Below are 18,204 nucleotides of genomic sequence, written 5' to 3' on the forward strand. Positions count from 1 at the left end.
TCGATCCAGGACCCTGGATCATGACCTGAGCTGAAGGAAGCTGCCCAACGGAGCCAGACAGGTACCCCCAGGAACCACTCTCCTTCTAAAAATAGTGAGTCAACTAAGTATTGAGTTATGTCCCTAAATCATTGGGAATATCTGGAGGATTTACTGTGCTCACATTTTCCTGCAGCCACTATCAAAATAGATGGGCCAAGATATGTCAGTGGCATGCCAGGACCCAGTGACATGTCAGAGAGAGTTCTCTGCTCCTTTGCCTACTCCATCCGTTCCTATCCTCACCATCAAGGTGAAGAAAATTAAGCTCTAAGAGGTAACGGGAAGCAGTTAAGGAATTGTCTTACAGAGGCTTCCTTGGAAGAATGTAAGAATCCACCTTCATCCTCCCAAGATGGAGCCAGTTCCACATCTCACAGGCTCTGATGATGAAGCCTGGACTCAGAGAAGAAAGCAGGGAGTAGAAAAGGAAGAGAGAGGGAAACCAAAGAGAACTATTACAAAAAGAGTCAGAAAAAAATCTCCCAAACACAAAAATAACAACATGAAGAAGCCAACAGACTGAGCAAAACACAGCAGGATCTGAGTGCCTGAAGCCCCCCATCACAACAGGCAGTTCCCTGGGCAGGTGCTGACTTTCTCCTTTCAGACAACTCTCGACCCTGCCCAGGGGAGTGCGGAGGCTGGCTGGCTCCCAAACAGAGCACAGACCTGCCTAATTGACCATGCTGTCTAGTCATGGCTCAAGGGTTCCTGCAGTCAAGATGTTCCATAATTGGTTAAACCCATGGAACCTCGGCCTGTGGTTCTATGCTAACAAGGCTATTTAAACCCTTGCTGGCAAGGAAAGCTCTGCTGCCTGCCAGATGTCCATTGAAGAAGACGTCTATTGATTGCTAGAACACATCCTTATCTTCTCTCAGTGGACCTTTATTCATCTATACTTCTTGGACAGAGGAATAGGGGGTGTTGTTTCCATTGTTCATAATCATGGGGCATTAATCATCATCACTATCTTCACAAAGTCATTTGGATTACTCAGTACTCTACCTACCACTTGGGAGAGGTGCTGTCTTAAGTTGGAAGCAGAGCCTGAGACAGGATTCAAGTCAATATGATGCATTGAGGTGTGCCCTCAGGAGAAAGAGAATGAAGTCAGCAGGAGATGGCAGGAAAGAAGAATGTGGTTGCAGCTTTTGTGTTTGGCCTCCGCCTGATCCCACGGGGGAGCTCAGGAGCATGAATAGCACCAAAGAACTGATCCTTTCTTGAGGTAAAGGGGCTGGACTTCATACCTCCTTGGTTGAAAGCTATAGGGGGGTACAGTTGGGGTCTCCCATCCACCAAGAGCAATTTTCTGTGACCCACTGGAACCCAATACAGCAGCTGGAGACATGGATACATTGATGTGGTAAAGGGGATTTGGGTAGGGTACCAACAGCCCACTAGGGCTACTGTATTAATCAGCTCTGGCTGACATAACAAATTACCATGGACTGGGTGGCTTAAATTTATTTTCTCACAGTTCTGGAGGCTGGAAGTCTGAGGTCAGAGTGCCAGAGTAGCTGAGTTCTTACAAGGGCTTTCTTCCCGGCTTGCAGATGGCCACCTTCTTGCTGTGTGCTCACATCGCAAGCCCTTTGATATCTTCTCTTATAAGGGCACTATTTCCATCATGAGGATCCCACCTTTGTAACCTCATCTAAACCTAAATACCTCCCACAGGCCCTTCTGCAAATGCTATCACATTGGGGGTTAGGGCTTTAATCATCTGAATTTCAAGGAGACACAATTCAGTCCACAGCAGCTGCCACTGTGTAAACAGGGAAAAGAGACAACTGTTAGCATATTTGTTCCAGAAGAGCCATTTCCTTTGCACCTAAGTTCTTCCAGAACCCCATCAGTGGACTGACCCAGAAGAGAAGTTAAACCTTGATTGGCTAATCTCCCAACAGCTTCTTTTCTAGGTCCCTGGAAAAGTCGGTCTGTGACTGTTTGTAAGCCTCAGTCCTTGGTAAGGATTCTGCAGGTGACAGCAGAGGCATTGTGTGCCATCCTAGCCAGTGCAGGCTTTGAAGCTCCCAAGCAGAGCCATTAACATTCTCTTCAAGTCACAGACAGTTCTCTTCAACCCTTGTTGTCTCATTTTCTTCCCTTCTGACTTTCTCATCAAGAGCAGCAGCTTCCTTGTTCCTAGAACCTTTTCTTCTCTTCAAAGAGCTCTAGGCTCCAGGGAGGCCTGTGTCCAAGAGACCTGCCAGACACCTCTGCATTCCCAATGAAGAACAGACTGCCACTTGCTCCGCGGCTGAGAACCCAAGCGCCTCCCACTCCCCTCACTTCAGGATTGAGCAAAGAACCAGCTAGGAAGCTGCTTTCCCTCTGGGCGGTCTGCGGCCATTAGGTCTTGGGTATGGAGGCTACCCTGCTTAGTTCCCTAATCCACCCCTACTTCTCAGTCCAGATTACTTAAATAGAGGAAGTGAACAGGGAGCATCACAGGCCCTGCCCTGGATAGTGGGAACCCATCCACTGCCCATCCTCCATTCTGGAGCCCTTTTCCGTTCACATGGGAGGAGGTGGGGAGGACTCTCCATTTCACAGAAGGACTCCTAGCGAGCAGGAAACTGTTCTCAATGAGAGCGCCATTCATGCCTCCAGTATTTATTAAGAGATGCCATACATACAGCTGTGTGGTGGGTTCTTAGAAAAAAGGAAAAACTAATCTCAGGGAAGCTGAAATTCTGCTACTGGCCCCAGAGTAAATTCCTTTAGCAATCTACAGATCTTAGTAAGAGGGACTCCAGTGCTTGCAGTTCAGACAGAAGAGTTGGGCAGACGGTCATTCAGCTTCATTTTTTAAACTCTCCTTTGACGGCTGCACTTTCTTACCAAGAACCACTGCTTGTATTCCTAGGTCCTCCCCAAGGTGTTCCAGGATGAGAGGACTGTGCCATATTCCCCCACTGCCAGAGACTTCATTTTTTTTAAAGATTTTATTTATTTATTTGAGAGAGAGAGAGAGACAGCCAGTGAGAGAGGGAACACAAGCAGGGGGAGCGGGAGAGGAAGAAGCACGCTGCCAGCAGAGCAGGGAGCCCGATGCGGGGCTTGATCCCAGGAGCCTGGGATCACACCCTGAGCCGAAGGCAGACACTTAACGACTGAGCCGCCCAGGCGCCCCTGGACTTCATTCTGACATCTCTACATCTTCCCTTCTCTTATGCCCACAGTTGTCTCAGGTACACAGGTACTCACTCCTTACAATTGCTTCTGCAGTAATTTCAGAGAGGCACATGAAAACAACCTTCCCAAGATCATATCTCACCAAACTCCTCTGCAGTTATGGCAATGGGGTGCCGTTATTTGTATTCATTTCCCTGTCCCCCCTGGCTACAGAGCCAGGTGCAGCATCACTGGGCATACCAGCCCAGGTGGGCCCAGAGGCACACAGAAAAGGACCGCGACTCCATCTGCTGGCTTGACAGCAGCTCTGGATTGCAGCCTTTGAATTTCCTGCAAGGCAGGCTCTGGCTCTGAACCAGGAGACCAAGATGTCTTTTCATCATGATGGAGTAAAGATATCCAGCCATTTTGTCAAAAGTGATGACATCTACCCTTCCAAACTTAAACCCACAGACAGAGACACAAATACAGCTGGAAAACACAGAGCCAAGGATTGTTGATCTAACAGGAGCCGGCTGTGCTCTGAGCAAGCATTGCTTTGGGGCTGTAACAGGGACTGCATATAAGAAGACAGCTCCAAACCAATGCGAGGGTGGGAGGGGTTAGGATGGAGTTTAGAAAACCACTGATGAGATTGCGCATTTTCTTTTCTTCTTTCCATCAAGCCTTTCATCTCTACTTGTGTATAAAAAAAGCTGCTTCTTGCAGATTATTTAACTATTCCCCAGGGCTTGTGGTCCATCCAGAATCATCTCTGTCCTCACAATTTCTAATTTATCTACCTTACTGTGAGGCAAGGAAAAGATGGGGGTCCATTTTATAGATGAGGACAATTAAGCTTCCTCAATAGAAGACAGGAAGAGAAAACGATATTACCTACTGTCACTCAGAAATTAATTACTTGGTTCTTGAAATCCCTCTACAGTGTCATGTACTTGGAAGTTTCATAGGAGACTCCACTATATAGTATCCATGTCATGGCAAAGTGAGGCACCAGCAAAATGTTCACCGAAAACAGTTGAAAAACAGTTATGAAACTCTAAAACCTTCACCCCTATCATGAGTAAAAGAAAAGTTGTTGAATATTAAGAGAAAGTCTTTAAAAAGGATTTACTTGGTGCAAAGTCTTGGTGCACTGTGGGTACCCTCTCCAAAGAAAAGGGGTGCCTGCATTTCACCACAAGTTGAGTGAGAAAGGCTTTAAGGGGACCACTCAGAGAATGTGATATGTGCCTTCTACAGTTAGAAGGGCAGAGTGGACTAATTTCTGACTCCAGCCCAGGAAATACAGGGACCACTGTATAGGCTGGCAGCTGCTCGGCAGTATTGAGATCTGCCCATAGTCTCAGGGCTTGTGTGAGCAAAGAACCTATTTCTCATGGAGAAATCGGAAATGGACCATTGAATTACTAGGGGATCTAGAGGAAGAAAGCAGCTGACAGAGGAGAATGCACTTGCCCAGGTCAAGTGTGGGTGCACGTGTATGGAGGGGAGTTCAGATCTCTGAAGTACCCACAAGAGTGCCCCAGAAAAAAGCCAGATTTAAACATCGGCCCCTTCTGGCTTTCAACAAAAAGCCAGCTTCAACAACATGAGACGAGTACAGTATTTCCTGCCCCCTCTTACTTCCTTGCTCTAGTCTTGGTGGGTCAGAAATTTTAGGAAAGAAACAAGGACCACACTCCCTCTCTTCACTTGCTGCGAGCCCCAGATTGGTAAGGACAGATAGATTAATCTTCAAGAAATACGGAAACACGGATAAAGCTGGGCTGAACATGTTAAGTACCTAATTGAGATCATGTTTTATTCCATAAAGTCACTGTAGGGCTTCCTGATTAACCTGCAAGAAAAGCATTTGTCCAGGGGCAGTGTTAGGATCATCACTACTGAGCAGCTTTAAAGTAACAGCGGGAGCCCGAAACAAAGTTTCTTTTATGATCACACCTCACGAGTCCTGCTTGTCATTGTTCCAGTCACAACTGTAAAAGTTGTTCTTCAACCTCTATTTTTAAAAGTAATAAAAACACCACCAAGGGGGTCATAACGAGAGGAGCTATTGTCAGGACTAATAGTTCTCCTTGGCTTAACAGCACTCTAATGTCCTTGTGGAAAATGAGACCTATGGATTCAAGTTCTGCTCACTTCTCCATTTTTCTTAATTTCCCAAAGCATCCCCTATTTCCTTCTGTCACCCTGCAGTATGTACTAGAGTTGTGAAGAAAGCTACTTTTCTTCGTTTTTGTTTTTAACCAAGGTCTCGAACTCACAACCCTGAGATCAAGAGTCACATGCTCTGACTGAGCCAGCCAGGCACGCCTGAGGGAATCTACTTTTAACAGCGTCCTAAAATTTCCTGTGCTGTCGCAGTCCTGCCCCACACCCTGCCCATCCTTAGGGATAACAAAGGGGGTCAGAAGTCATCTCAACAGTTTCACAGTCTCCTCCATGGTAACATTTATCTTCTCAATTTTCCCCTGGAGTCCGGGTGGATGAGATACATACATATACCCACATACAAAGAAAGTTATATACATGGATTCTCTGCCTTCCAGGAAAGTACAACTTAAAACAGACAACATTAAAAAGACAAGCATAAATAGGTAAATAACAGAAACGAGTACATGAATGAACAGCAGAGGAGAAGCGTGTTTGAGATGGGAAGGAGAACCGGCCAGTCAATGAGTGTTCACTGAACAGCTACTAGATGTCAGGCACTGGGCTAGACTCTGGTAATAAAATTTTGAACAAAAAAGACACATTCCTTGCACACACACACAGAGGTTTCAAAATGCTGGAGAAAACAGACACTAAACAAGTCCTTACTAAAAAGCAGGTTAATGATAATAATATACAGGACTGGTCTGGGCATTAGGAAACTCATCTAGTGGGGGTTCTAGAAGCTTGCCTACACCAGTAACATCTCAAGCAGGCCCTGAAAACTAAGTAGGGTTAGAGAGATGGCTGGTGGGGAGAAGAGGGACCTAGTGAGAAGAAAGGGCAAAGGGGAAGGCAGAAGCAACACATCCAAGGAACCAAAAGAAGTCCTGGGGGGCTAGTGTGACTTTATCTACGAAGCAGCAGGAAAGGGGCCAAGGCGAGGAGGCTGAAGGAATAAGCACGAAGCTGGGGATTTTAGATGTTGATTCAGAACAAAGCAAGTGAGAATTATAGGATCAAAGATTTGGAGGAATGGAAGGAACTTGAAGGGTTATCTAGTCCAGCCAACCAGATGATGCTAGAATCCTGTCTACCCATTCCCTATCCCTCGATCAATATGAATGGAGGCCAGAACGCCTGGCATGGGGTTGCTGGAGACTGATATAAGGGAGCGAGCGAAATACCCATGGAGCCCCAAGAGTTGAGGCAGGAGGGTTCTTGGCTCCATTTCTCTGTCCCCAGAGAATGAGGTGGAGCTGCCGGGTTCATCAGCCGGCCAATTTGTGTGAAGACACCCTCACAGCATCAGCCAAAGTGAAGCGGGTGGCAACCATTTATGTTTATTAACCACAGCTTGGTGGGTGGAGAATTACTTTGAGCAGGTGTCAGGGAGGTTGGTTTGTTCAAGAGAGTTTGGCTAGTTTGCATTCACGACAGAGAAACCTATTGTGGAGGGCCCGGCAAGGCAGCCTGGAAAGAAGCCAAAGGACAGCAAAGCCAGAGTGTCCACCACCCGGAGGAGCTCTGGCGCATTCACTCTACTACTGGAATTTGTTCATCACTGTTAGGGTGAATGACTCTCCTTGTACCAGACGCACGACATGGAGGCTACTCTTGGGTGGTACAAAGCAATGAAACCTTCATGTTTCCATAGCAGGAGTGAAACCTGGCTGCCCCTTTTCCCTTCATTTTCCTGCTTCTCACTACATGGCAGGGCTGTATGTGCTCAAGAGGGGTCCCGTGTCTTGCCATCATCATCACTAATCAGCATTTAGAAAGCTCTCCACACTACGAAGAGCCCCGTGGTGGCTCAGGGTATAGGAAAGTAGGGGTTTCTGTACTTGAGAGGCTCATAAATCTAGATGAGGAAGGTAGAAACATGCACAAGAAGATAAACCATAACCTCACGTACCAAATGGATAGACAGAAAAAAACCCTAGGCAGTATGGAAAACTAGACCACTGCAGAATCACTGTGGAACTAGATCGCTAGCTAACCCTCCAGCTCTCTGAAGGGGCTGGCACTAGATCTGGGTATCACATCAAAGTCAGGTGTGGTAAGGAGGTGGGAAAGCATGTGTGTGTTGAGGGACGGATGGGAGGCATGAGGGCAGAAGGACGGGGTTAGACCAGGGACTTCTGACGAAGGACTAATGGGAAGTCAGATTTGAAAGATGAAGAAAATCATGAGAAGCCCTAATGGTAGAATAAAGAACTTGAAGCTTTGATTTTATTCTGCAGATAGTGAGAAACTACTGAGAGTTTTTGGGTAAGAGTTTTAGAATAACTCTTGTGATTGGAATGTGCAAAATAATTTGAATGGAGAAGAGGAAAAAAAAGGCAAGGAAGCCCGTTTCAGATCAACATATGGCAGGATTTGATAACTTTTAGTTTTTCTTCTCTCCATTTTTTTTCCCTAAAAGAACTGGATTACAGACATTTCCCTTAACCTCCCATTGAAATTTAAAGAAAAAGATAAAAGTTTTGGTTGCTGTGATAGGGGCTTGGGATTTATAAAACCATTAAGATTACTGTAAATCAGTAAGCCAGAAGCAAGAGCTTGAAGAGACTGGCCAGAGAGCAGCATGATGCAGGGAAGTGCTCCAGGCAGACTAGAAAGAGATTCTCTTGGGTTGCAGGTGAAGCTGGGTTTGTAGGACCCAGAACGGCGGGACCTTAGCCTTGCTCCCTGGAAGCACCTGAGGAGGGAACACGACCCTAGAGAAGACTGGCCACAGGACGCAAGTAGGAGAGAGGACCCAAGGCTGGAGGATTCAGGGCCTCACAAGAATCCTGTGAGTCAAGCATGAAGAACAGGCACTCAGTCCCTGTACCTGAAGGGACAGTTCAAATGATGGGACAGTGGGTGTCTAGCGATAGCCAGCAACTCAAAGCCCTCCCTAATCTCATGGCAAAACATAAGACCCTGGAACCACGATTCAAATGGGAAGATGAGAAATAGGTGAGGTTAAATTTCCCACCAGTCAGATGGAATAGGAGAATATAATTGGAGTGTATCCTTATTTAAGATTATAAATAAATGTGATACTTCCCCCACACATGAATTTATAAACTGAGAATCATACCTGCTATAAGCATTGCAGTTCAAGTGTGAAGGGATGACACCTAGATTAGAATGACTGCAATGAAAAGACAAAGACATAAAAGTCCTAGAGATATTATGCAGGAATAAAGAACAAGACTTGATCTGACCAGAATCTACAGAAAATCCCAGGGCACATTGAGAATGCAGGAAGTTTCTCCTTGCCTCTGTCACTCTCTACCCTTAGGCATTCCTATAGGAGACTCAAGTAAATGCTTTATGACTTAGTCTTAGCATCCATAAATTATGATGAAATGCAATTTAAAAAAGCTTTGTGCTCTCCCAAGGCTGTATGTTAGCGCAAGGGTAAGAAAAAAAATATGAGATTTAGTCACTGAGTTTCCACTTTGTGTGACATATGATGGGCGCCAGCAATACCTAGATTGATATAACTCTGTTCTTATCTCTGAGGTTCTCACAATCTAGCGGAAGGGATGGACATGCTTTCCGTTGCGCATGTCATAGCAGAACTGGATAAATGCTCTAGAAGCCTCAAGTGACAAGCTCTGCTTCAGGAAGCCAGAGAAGGCTTTACAGAGAGGTGAGATTTAAGTGGGTTTTCCAGGATGAGTAGGAGCTCAACATTTTGATAAGGAAAAGAAGAGCATTCCAGGTAGTAGAAACATATACAAAAGGCATGGAGGCATAAAGAAATAGGGAGCTTGCAGTGGGGACAGGTGAGAAGGGATAAAAAAGAACTCGGACGAATGAGCCCCCCAGTATTTTCACAAGATTAATTCAATTACAAGGATCACATAAGTCATTTTGCAAATTCATTGGTACCTTAGGACCCATTTCTAAGTCTCAGAGTGAGACTCACAGGGTAAGTGGGATTATCACATCAAAAGAAGAAAATTCAATTGCATTAAGCAAAAATGATGTTCTGCCTAGAATTGGACCCTACAATCTTTAACCAAGGGTATGCTACCCACATGATGGACACAGGAGGGGAAGCTATTAACATATTCAGTCCAAAAGGACTTGTGAGATACACCAAAGAGAGCCACATGCCATCTGGTGTATGGGGCTGAGGTGGATAAACGGATATAGACATGTAACTACCTGTAGAGAACCTAACAGAGACCAAGCTTCATTTTTCTCTTTGAAGACTTTTTTTTTTTTTAAGTTTCTATTTATTTATTTGACAGAGAGAGAAAGAAAAAGAGCACAAGCAGGGGGAGCAGCAGAGGGAGAGGGAGGAGCAGACTCCCCGCTGAGCAAGGAGCCCGACACGGGGCTCCATCTCAGGATCCCCAGATCATGACCTGAGCCTAAAGCAGACACTTAACCAACTGAGCCACTCAGGCACCTCTCTCTGAAGACTTCTCACCAAAATTGCTAGCATGTTTTCCTTCCTCATTAATACCCAACCTCATAACCTTCATCTACCACATGAGCAACTTGTAGAGAAAACACTTCAGTTTAATATCCGGATTCCAGGAGTCTGGATAAAGCCTGGGAACTTAGAGGGGCACAGCTTCAAGCTTTCTGTCTTGGGGGTCAGTACACTTTAGGCTCTACTCCTTTCCCATCTTTGGCCCTGAAGAGAAAGCCAATGTTAAAGAGGGCTATGCTTGCCTACCATCCACGGTAACTTCACGTGAAACACAGCACAAGAAGAAAACAACCCCCCCGCCCCCCCCCCCGAGAACTTCACAGAGTTTTTTCCTAATAATGTGTCTGAAGATTTATTGAAACATCTGAATCTCATTTTCAGCACATTAAAGATCTGGATTGCAAATGAACAGGTAATATATTTTGTGATGTTTTTCTGATAGAATTCAGGAATAAGAAGAGATATTATTATTGACAGATTTTTTGAGACTGAAGGGAGGATCTTCGAGAACTGACTTCAACTAAAAAAAGAAAGGTAACCTGGTTTTACCCTTCCAATAAAAAGTGCATTTGATTTTGAAAAACAATCATCGAGCCTCACATTTTTGTGTTTAACAACCACCTTGAAATTGGTCTCCCTCAGAGGACAGCATGATTCTGGGCTACCTCAGCATGAATGATTTACGACATTCATGAACTTGGCAACTACATCAGTTTTTCTAAACCTGGCACCCAACACCACCTGCATGTTAAGTGAAGATTTATGATTTATAAAACTTACCTCATTATGCAGAGGTACATGAATTGTCTTATGTGCGCAGTCTATAACTCCCAAGACAGATAAGGAGGCAGCTATGTCACAGAATTTATGGCTCCCTCCTACTAAAGCTGAAGTTTTGAAGAAAAACTAAAAAAAATAACCGGCCCCTTGGAGAAAAATAGCTTTAGCTAACCATCACACCCTCAAATGATGAACTGGCCCTAGCTTACCACTCTATCTTACAGGAACAAAGAGGCTAACAGTGAAAGTCCCTTTAATCACAGCACTGAACTATGTCTACATTTTGAACACTGCACTAATGGACAGAACCTAAATGACTCTTTGGAAATATCAAGCACTCTGTCAGCCTAATTCTTCCCCAGCTTGGTGTCTGAGATCTCTTGCCGAGATTTGGTGAGAAGCCTCAATAGCCCACCCAAACCCACAGACATGGACTTCAAAGAAGAGAATTCAATACCTTGGTGTGCCCAGTGGCTGCCTGCCTGCACCTACAAAGTGAAGAAAATCAAATGTTGGTGCAGGTTCTGAAATGCAGCTTGTTTTCAGAAATATTTTAGAAGTGTAGCAAATCTCCCCCCACATCCTGCAAAAAAGTGGGAGCACAAAGGATTCAGTGGCATAAACTTATGAATCTCAGGAAAGAATAAGATTATATAGACAGCCATTAAAAATGACAAGTATATGGGACCAGGATGACAAGCAGGTATCGTTAGCCAAGATAAGCATAAAAAGCAGAATACAAAAATGGTAAGCATACGTGCTGACAGGAAAAAGGCAAAGTGATGGGGAAAATGGTGTTTCCAGCTTAAAGATTTTCTATAGTATAAAGTGAAGTGAAAAACAATGAAATTCTAAGCAATGCATTTTCAAATATCCCCACCAATCAGGAAATAGAGACATATACATGGCTGCTAAATGCCCTGTATACAAGAAGTACTCTGTCCCTCTCTCCTCTGCAGAGCTCTCTCAACAGTGTTCTACCCTTCCTGGCCTCTGAGAGTAGAGAACACCAGCACTCAAATCCCAGAGGAAACAGAAGCAAGCTGAAAATGTGAAGAGCCTCCAAGTAGGGGTAAGAAAATTACTTGGAAAAAAGGAACGTGGGGAACCCATTTCCAACTTTAATAGTTATTAAGCCACTTCATTTTTGAAATGTGCTTGGGATTTGTCCAGTTCTAACTTGGGATTTGTCCAGTTCTAATACCACCTTATGTCTGCTCGTCCCAATGCAGTTGTTCTAACTCACGGAAACAATACTCTTCACACAAAATGGTGCCCTACGGTAAGAGACCAGTATCAAAGAACCACAAATGCATCAGTTAAAGTAAAGCCTCTTTGACCACTGGGAGTGTATCCAAGAGCAGAGGAGATGCACACCAAAGAACTGCATTTGAGCTCAGAGCTCAGTTAACACTTCTCATTAAGCTACCGGTAGACACTTCACTACTCAGACACAGGTGCCGTTCTCCAGAGCTTGGAGCACTGGTGGCCTGATCCACAGCCTCTGAAAGTTAGCCTTGCATTTTGCCAGGCTCAGAAACAGTTTGTTAGGGACACCCAGGTATCTCAGTCAGTTAAGCATCTGCCTTTGGCTCAGGTCATGATCCCAGGGCCCTGGGATCGAGTTCCTGCATTGGGCTCCTTGCTCAGCAGGCAGCCTGCTTCTCCCTCTGCCTCTGTCTGCAGCTCCTCCTGCTTGTGCTCTCCCTCCCCCTCTGTCAAATAAATAAAATCTTAAAAAAGAAAAGAAACAGTTTGTTACTCTATGGTGGAAGACAGGTGTTCATGCGACCCATAGCAGCTACCCATAGCATAGGTGCTCATAGATTCCCCTTTTCCCTAAACAAAGGGTCACAGGGCTCCTCCTAGGCAACCAACTTGTTTTACATCATGTCACACACACAGTCACCACCCCCACCCCACCTCAACAGCTGGTTAAATAAAACAAGGAATTGCCACCTAAACCAAATGTCTCTGAACTGACTTAGCGACCCTTGAGACAATTTGGCACTTTTCTGTGCCTTTGCACAATAAAGGTACTCCCTACAAATGGTGTACTTCAAGCCACGAGGAAAGGTAGCCGGGATGGTGGAAGCAGCCCCAGGGATACACTGGGGTACAGGAAGAAAATATTCACATGTATTTATGTATTTTTTCTTTTCTGCTTTTATTTTGTATTTGATAGATGTTTAATAATAATAGTACTATATGTATATGTTTACAAAGACATAAATATACACATAATGTAGGTATGTGCTCAAATATTTTTTTAAAAAGATTTTATTTATTTGACAGAGAGAGACACAGCCAGTGAGAGAGGGAACACAAGCAGGGGGAGTGGGAGAGGAAGAAGCAGGGGGCTTCTTCCCAGGTTTCTTCCCAGGAACCTGGGATCACGCCCTGGGCCGAAGGCAGACGCTTAACAACTGAGCCACCCAGGCGCCCCTGTGCTCAAATATTTTTTTAAAAAGACTTTATTTATTTGACAAAGAGAGAGAGAGAGAGCACAAGCAGGGGGGGAGAAGCAGGTAGAGGGAAAGGGGAGAAGCAGGCTCCCCACTGAGCAGGACCCTGGGATCATGACCTGAGCCAAACGCAGACGCTTAGCCGACTGAGCCACCCAGGCGCCCCTCAAATATGTTTCTTTTTTTTTTTTTTTTTAAGATTTTATTTATTTATGTGACAGAGAGACAGCCAGCGAGAGAGGGAACACAGCAGGGGGAGTGGGAGAGGAAGAAGCAGGCTCCCAGAGGAGGAGCCTGATGTGGGACTCGATCCCGGAACGCCGGGATCACGCCCTGAGCTGAAGGCAGACGCTTTAACGACTGCGCTACCCAGGCGCCCCCTCAAATATGTTTCTAATAGGAATGTGTGACACAAAAGTTTGGAGACCAGAGGACACCATGGTGCCTGGGGTGTGGTCTTTAAACTCCACCCTATCCCCATCAGAATCCCCTGTGGAACCTACACACGCAGATTCCTGGAGCCACCTCAGACCTATAAGACCTGAATCTCTAGGAGTGGAATGCTTAGAGCTTCCCAGTCTGATGCCTTCTAAAGTTTGGGAACTAACACAATAGAAAAATTAAAGAAGTAGGCATAAAGAAGCTGAGCTACGGAAAGGGCAGAATCAGTGCAGATGGGAACATAAGAAGCCCATTCCTTAAAGGAAGACCAATAAATGGTTGCTATAGGTCAGGTCCTACTGGGGCCTGACCAAGGGAGAGCAGCCACCCTCCTTCTTCTTCCAGAACTCTGGTTCTTTTTTTTTTTTTTTTTTTAATTATTTATTTATTTGACAGAGATAGAGACAGCCAGCGAGAGAGAGAACACAAGCAGGGGGAGTGGGAGAGGAAGAAGCAGGCTCCTACTGGAGGAGCCTGATGTGGGGCTCGATCCCATAGCGCCGGGATCACGCCCTGAGCCGAAGGCAGACGCTTAACTGCTGTGCCACCCAGGCGTCCCCCAGAACTCTGGTTCTGTGGATACTGAAACAATGCCTATCCTTCCCCCAACTAGCCTTCAGTGAAACCTTCATCACCTAAGGAAACCTGAGCGCTTCATCTCCTGATGGCTGGGGATCGGGGGTAGGGAAACAACAGCCTCTCTATATTACATATAGAGCCTGTAATCCAGGCAAAAGGAAAACATAGTGGACATAATTTCACTAATTATGTCCTTCAAGGAATGAGGATGAGACACGAGAATGTATGAGCCATAGTTGTCTACGAGCATTTGAAAAAGGGCCGGTACTGATTGAACATTTAATTTGAAATCATGTGGGTGATTGCAGGGAGAGGGGCAGCGGGATAGAGAGAATCTTAAGCAGGCTCCATGCCCAACACAGAGCTGGATCTCACAACCCTGAGATCATGACCTGAACTGAAATCAAAAGCTGGATGTTTAACAGACTGAGCCACCCAGGTGCCTCTCATGTGGGTGATTTCTAAAAAGCATACCAAGTAAAAAGGGAGCCTATAGAGCTGAAGCTAACATTGTCCCTGTGACCTCAGGCAACTCACTTATTCTTTCTGTTCTTCGTCTATTAAATGAAAAGTTAGACTTTAAATGGTATCTTAAGGTCCTTTCTCTGTTTCTAGAACCCAAGTTCAGATTCAACTTCTAGCTCAGGGTTCCTTCCACTATACCATGATGATTAAGAATAAATTAAAATTCTGGCCCTTTAAACTAGAAGCTCCTATAGTCTCAAAAATTAACTGTTAAATTGATCTTCGCAAAGAGTAAATCTCTGCTTTTGCTGGCTCTTCCCCCCCATCCCAGAGAGGGACTTCAAACATTGGTTCTTCATCTGTCTAAAAGCCCACTGTTTTCCAAACCTGAATGAAAATACAGAGTGAGGTTGACTGATTTTTACCCTGTGCAATGAGACTTCAGTATCAATGGAATGTAAATGTCCTTATCTAATCAAAGTGACATCTTATTTTGATTTACTGCTGCCTTACTTTTCTTTCCTCTATTTCTCTTTTTGGAAGAGGGCAGGTTGGTGGGTTACCCAGCATTCGAAATAAAATGAAACCTACAAATTGTCACCACCTGTGGGGACAGAGACATTACCTGACATAATACTTCCTACGCTTCACTGGGGCAGGCTCTGTTGAATCAAACTTGAGTGTTGTGACACCATGTAATATACTCCAATATAGTGTAGCTAATGCCAACATGGAGATGTGGGAACTGGCGCATGAAATCTGCTGCAGGTACATGAAAAATTCCAAGGAGAACAAAAGTGAACAAAAAATTCCAAGGAGAACAAAAGTGACAAAAGTGACAAGGAGAACAAAAGTGATAAAAGTATGCCACATTTTTATTTCATGAAGATGGAAGGTGCCACAGCAGGATATTCATCTTTGGGAAAAGTGAATAAAACGTCATCTGAGTCACCAGTTTAAAGACACTTTGCTTTAAAAATATAAACTTGATTCTATGAGTTCTATTACAGATTGAACTTTATAGTTGTTCTGCAACCTAAACTGCAACTGAAACATAAAAATTTCTTTAACTATTTCTAACTTTTATTCCACTGCCTAAAATAACCACTGTTAATAATGAATTAGGCCAGTATTATAAAACTCAAGTTCTCTATATATGTAGAGGTAAAAGATGACACCCATTTTGGCAGCTGGGCCTAGTGGTTCACAGCAAAGGTTCTGGAGTCAGACAATCTGGCTCCAAATTCTGGCTTTACCATTCAATTTCTATGTGAGCCATATAACACATCAACCACTCTAAACCTCAGTTTCCCTATCTGCAAAATGGGAATACTGGTAATATTTTACTCGAAACCACTGTGGTAAGGGTTCATTACACAATGTATATAAAGCATTTAGGATAGTATGTGGCATTTAAGTAAACATTTAACAAGCATTAGTGATTACTATCTAATAACGATTTCTATTAATTGCTGGGAGTTAAATATTTAAAAATCAAAACTAGTCACAGACCTGTACCTCGAAACAAATAATACATGTTAACTAATTGCATTTAAATTTAAAAATACAAAAATACAAAAATAAATAAATAAATTGAAACTAATTTCCAGTCTTCAAATATGCTAAAATACCAATTAGAATACAATTTAAAATATAGTATGCACAGATATTGGACAGCTGCCTATTCTGTCTGGTAAACATTTACCCACATGCAAATTATGTACTAGCTCCTTTCACTTTCCTGTGTGACACTGAGATGACAACAGAGAAGTGAAATACAGTACTGAGCCGTATGGTGAAGAATTATAACCACCTGGCTGTGGATCTAACTGTCCATTCTTACTCAGTTGCACCCTATTTCTTTTCAGACTCAGGCTCATCTCTTCAAACCTTCAGGCTGTAGGCCATGTTAATTTGCAAAGCAGTCCAGAAACCCGTCCTTCACACTGGCAAATAGAATACAGCCCCACTCTTCAGGCTCTAGCTTTGAATTATCTGGAGCTCACCACATCCCCCTTGTGGTCATGGCGAGAATTTGCCAGGCTCTTGGGGAAAACAACCAGGAACCTCCCTATCATCCACAGAATCATAGTCTCAGACACCCTGTAGCTAACACCATTTGATTCCAGGATTCTTTTGATTAATACTTTGCGGATTTCAGGTATATACAACAAGCAAAAAACCCAAAACTCTTAAGAAAACCAGTTGAGAAAAGAAGGAACTGAGAATATAGGCACTCCAATTATTCCACTCGAACTCCTCCCTCCCTGTCATACACAACACAAGGATATAAAATTATCCATTTCTATTTTGCTTCGGTGTTTAATACTACTTGTCGTTCCTCTTTACGTTCTTTTCCATCAGCACATTGTCTCAAAATATAAATCTCTACAAATAGGGGTCATTAGCCTATAACTTTGATGGCCTCCTAAAAGTCTACCTCTGAGGGAATTTAAAAAACAAGAGAAATGAAAGAGTATTAAGCAGACTAATAAGAATAATAACATAAGAGATAGACTTAGGTAAGAGTATAGGGTGCCTTTTTTTTTTAGACAGTTTCATCTACAACCAATGTTATGTTTGACATTTCTGCTTATTTTCTTACTCCCACTTCCATCCTCCTCAGAATGTAAACTCTTTAGTTACCGTCTTTCCCTCCCAAACTTCCCGACATTTCCTTCAGAATTCCTCACACAGTCGTGATCACTTAAAAGGGAAGCATCTTTCTCTTCCAAAATAGGACATTAAGTTTTTTCACCTTCAAAATCAAGCACAATCTGTCATCTCATCAGTGAATTCACGTTTTGCTTTCACTGTATTCCCACCACCTAAACCCGTGTCTGACACATAGTAGGCACTCCAGTACGTATGTTTTATCATTGAATTCTCTCTCTCTCTGAAAAACCGAAAGTGGTGACACAGCCTCTGCCCCTGGAAACCAGCACGTTTGAGATGGGCCGGCAGAGCTTCAGGGAGGCCCAGCAGAGCGGCGGCGGGGTGACTAAGAGCCTCAAGTATTTTTTCTCTTGAGGGTCTGCACGATAATTAGCCTAGCTCAAGCCAACACACTGTATGAAGGAAAGGCTGCTTTAGTAGTTCGAACCCAGAGATCCCTGTGGTATACAGCACGAATTCGTCTGAGGTCTGCACATCCAGGTGCAGTTCAAATTACCGCAACATGCAACCAAAAAACCTAACAACGGACAGAGCAGAGCAACAACCGTTTTGAGCCAGGGATTTTCACTGAACAAAGGCCCAGAGTAAGATGGCGCCCCTCTCCAGAAATTGGAGCGAGGAAAACGTCAACGCTCGTGGACGGTGCACGCGCCAGGGTTCGCCCCGGGCTACACGCGGGCCAAACTCACGTGCGCTGGGGCATCCAATGAGTGCTGTAGTTAGACTCCACCCCGGGTTTCCGCCGCTCCCCATGCACATGCGCCTTATGCGCGCAGCAGGATGCCAGCTGCGCAGGCGCAGCAGGCCCCTCCTCTCGCGCAACTGACGCAAGGACTCTGTAATCGGTTCGTAATTTATCCGTGTGACCTTGAGTCTTTCCTGCCTCCGAGGACCGGGGCTGTCCAAAGTTATGCCTTTATACCTTTGTTAGCCGCCTTGCCATTCACTGAGCCCAGATCCGTTGCAGCCGGAACGAAAAGACATGCTTTTCCCAGCCATCATGCCGCGATGCCTATT

At 44.5% G+C, this 18,204-nt stretch overlaps 1 protein-coding gene across 1 annotated transcript in view; it reads right to left on the reverse strand.

The window, feature by feature from the left end:
• CTNNA1 (catenin alpha 1) overlaps positions 1-17,970 on the reverse strand; it is a 300,756-nt gene extending 282,786 nt beyond the window's left edge. Inside the window, exon 1 of the mRNA XM_045794576.2 lies at positions 17,877-17,970. Within this exon, the coding sequence (XP_045650532.2) occupies positions 17,877-17,946 (70 nt within the window). The 5' untranslated portion in view covers positions 17,947-17,970. The remainder of the gene's footprint in view (positions 1-17,876) is intronic.
• Positions 17,971-18,204: the final 234 nt, after the last annotated feature.

This window comes from Ursus americanus, chromosome 5 (assembly GCF_024610735.1).
Source record: "Ursus americanus isolate L20-20 chromosome 5, mUrsAme1.1.p, whole genome shotgun sequence".
NCBI classification, from domain to species: domain Eukaryota; kingdom Metazoa; phylum Chordata; class Mammalia; order Carnivora; family Ursidae; genus Ursus; species Ursus americanus.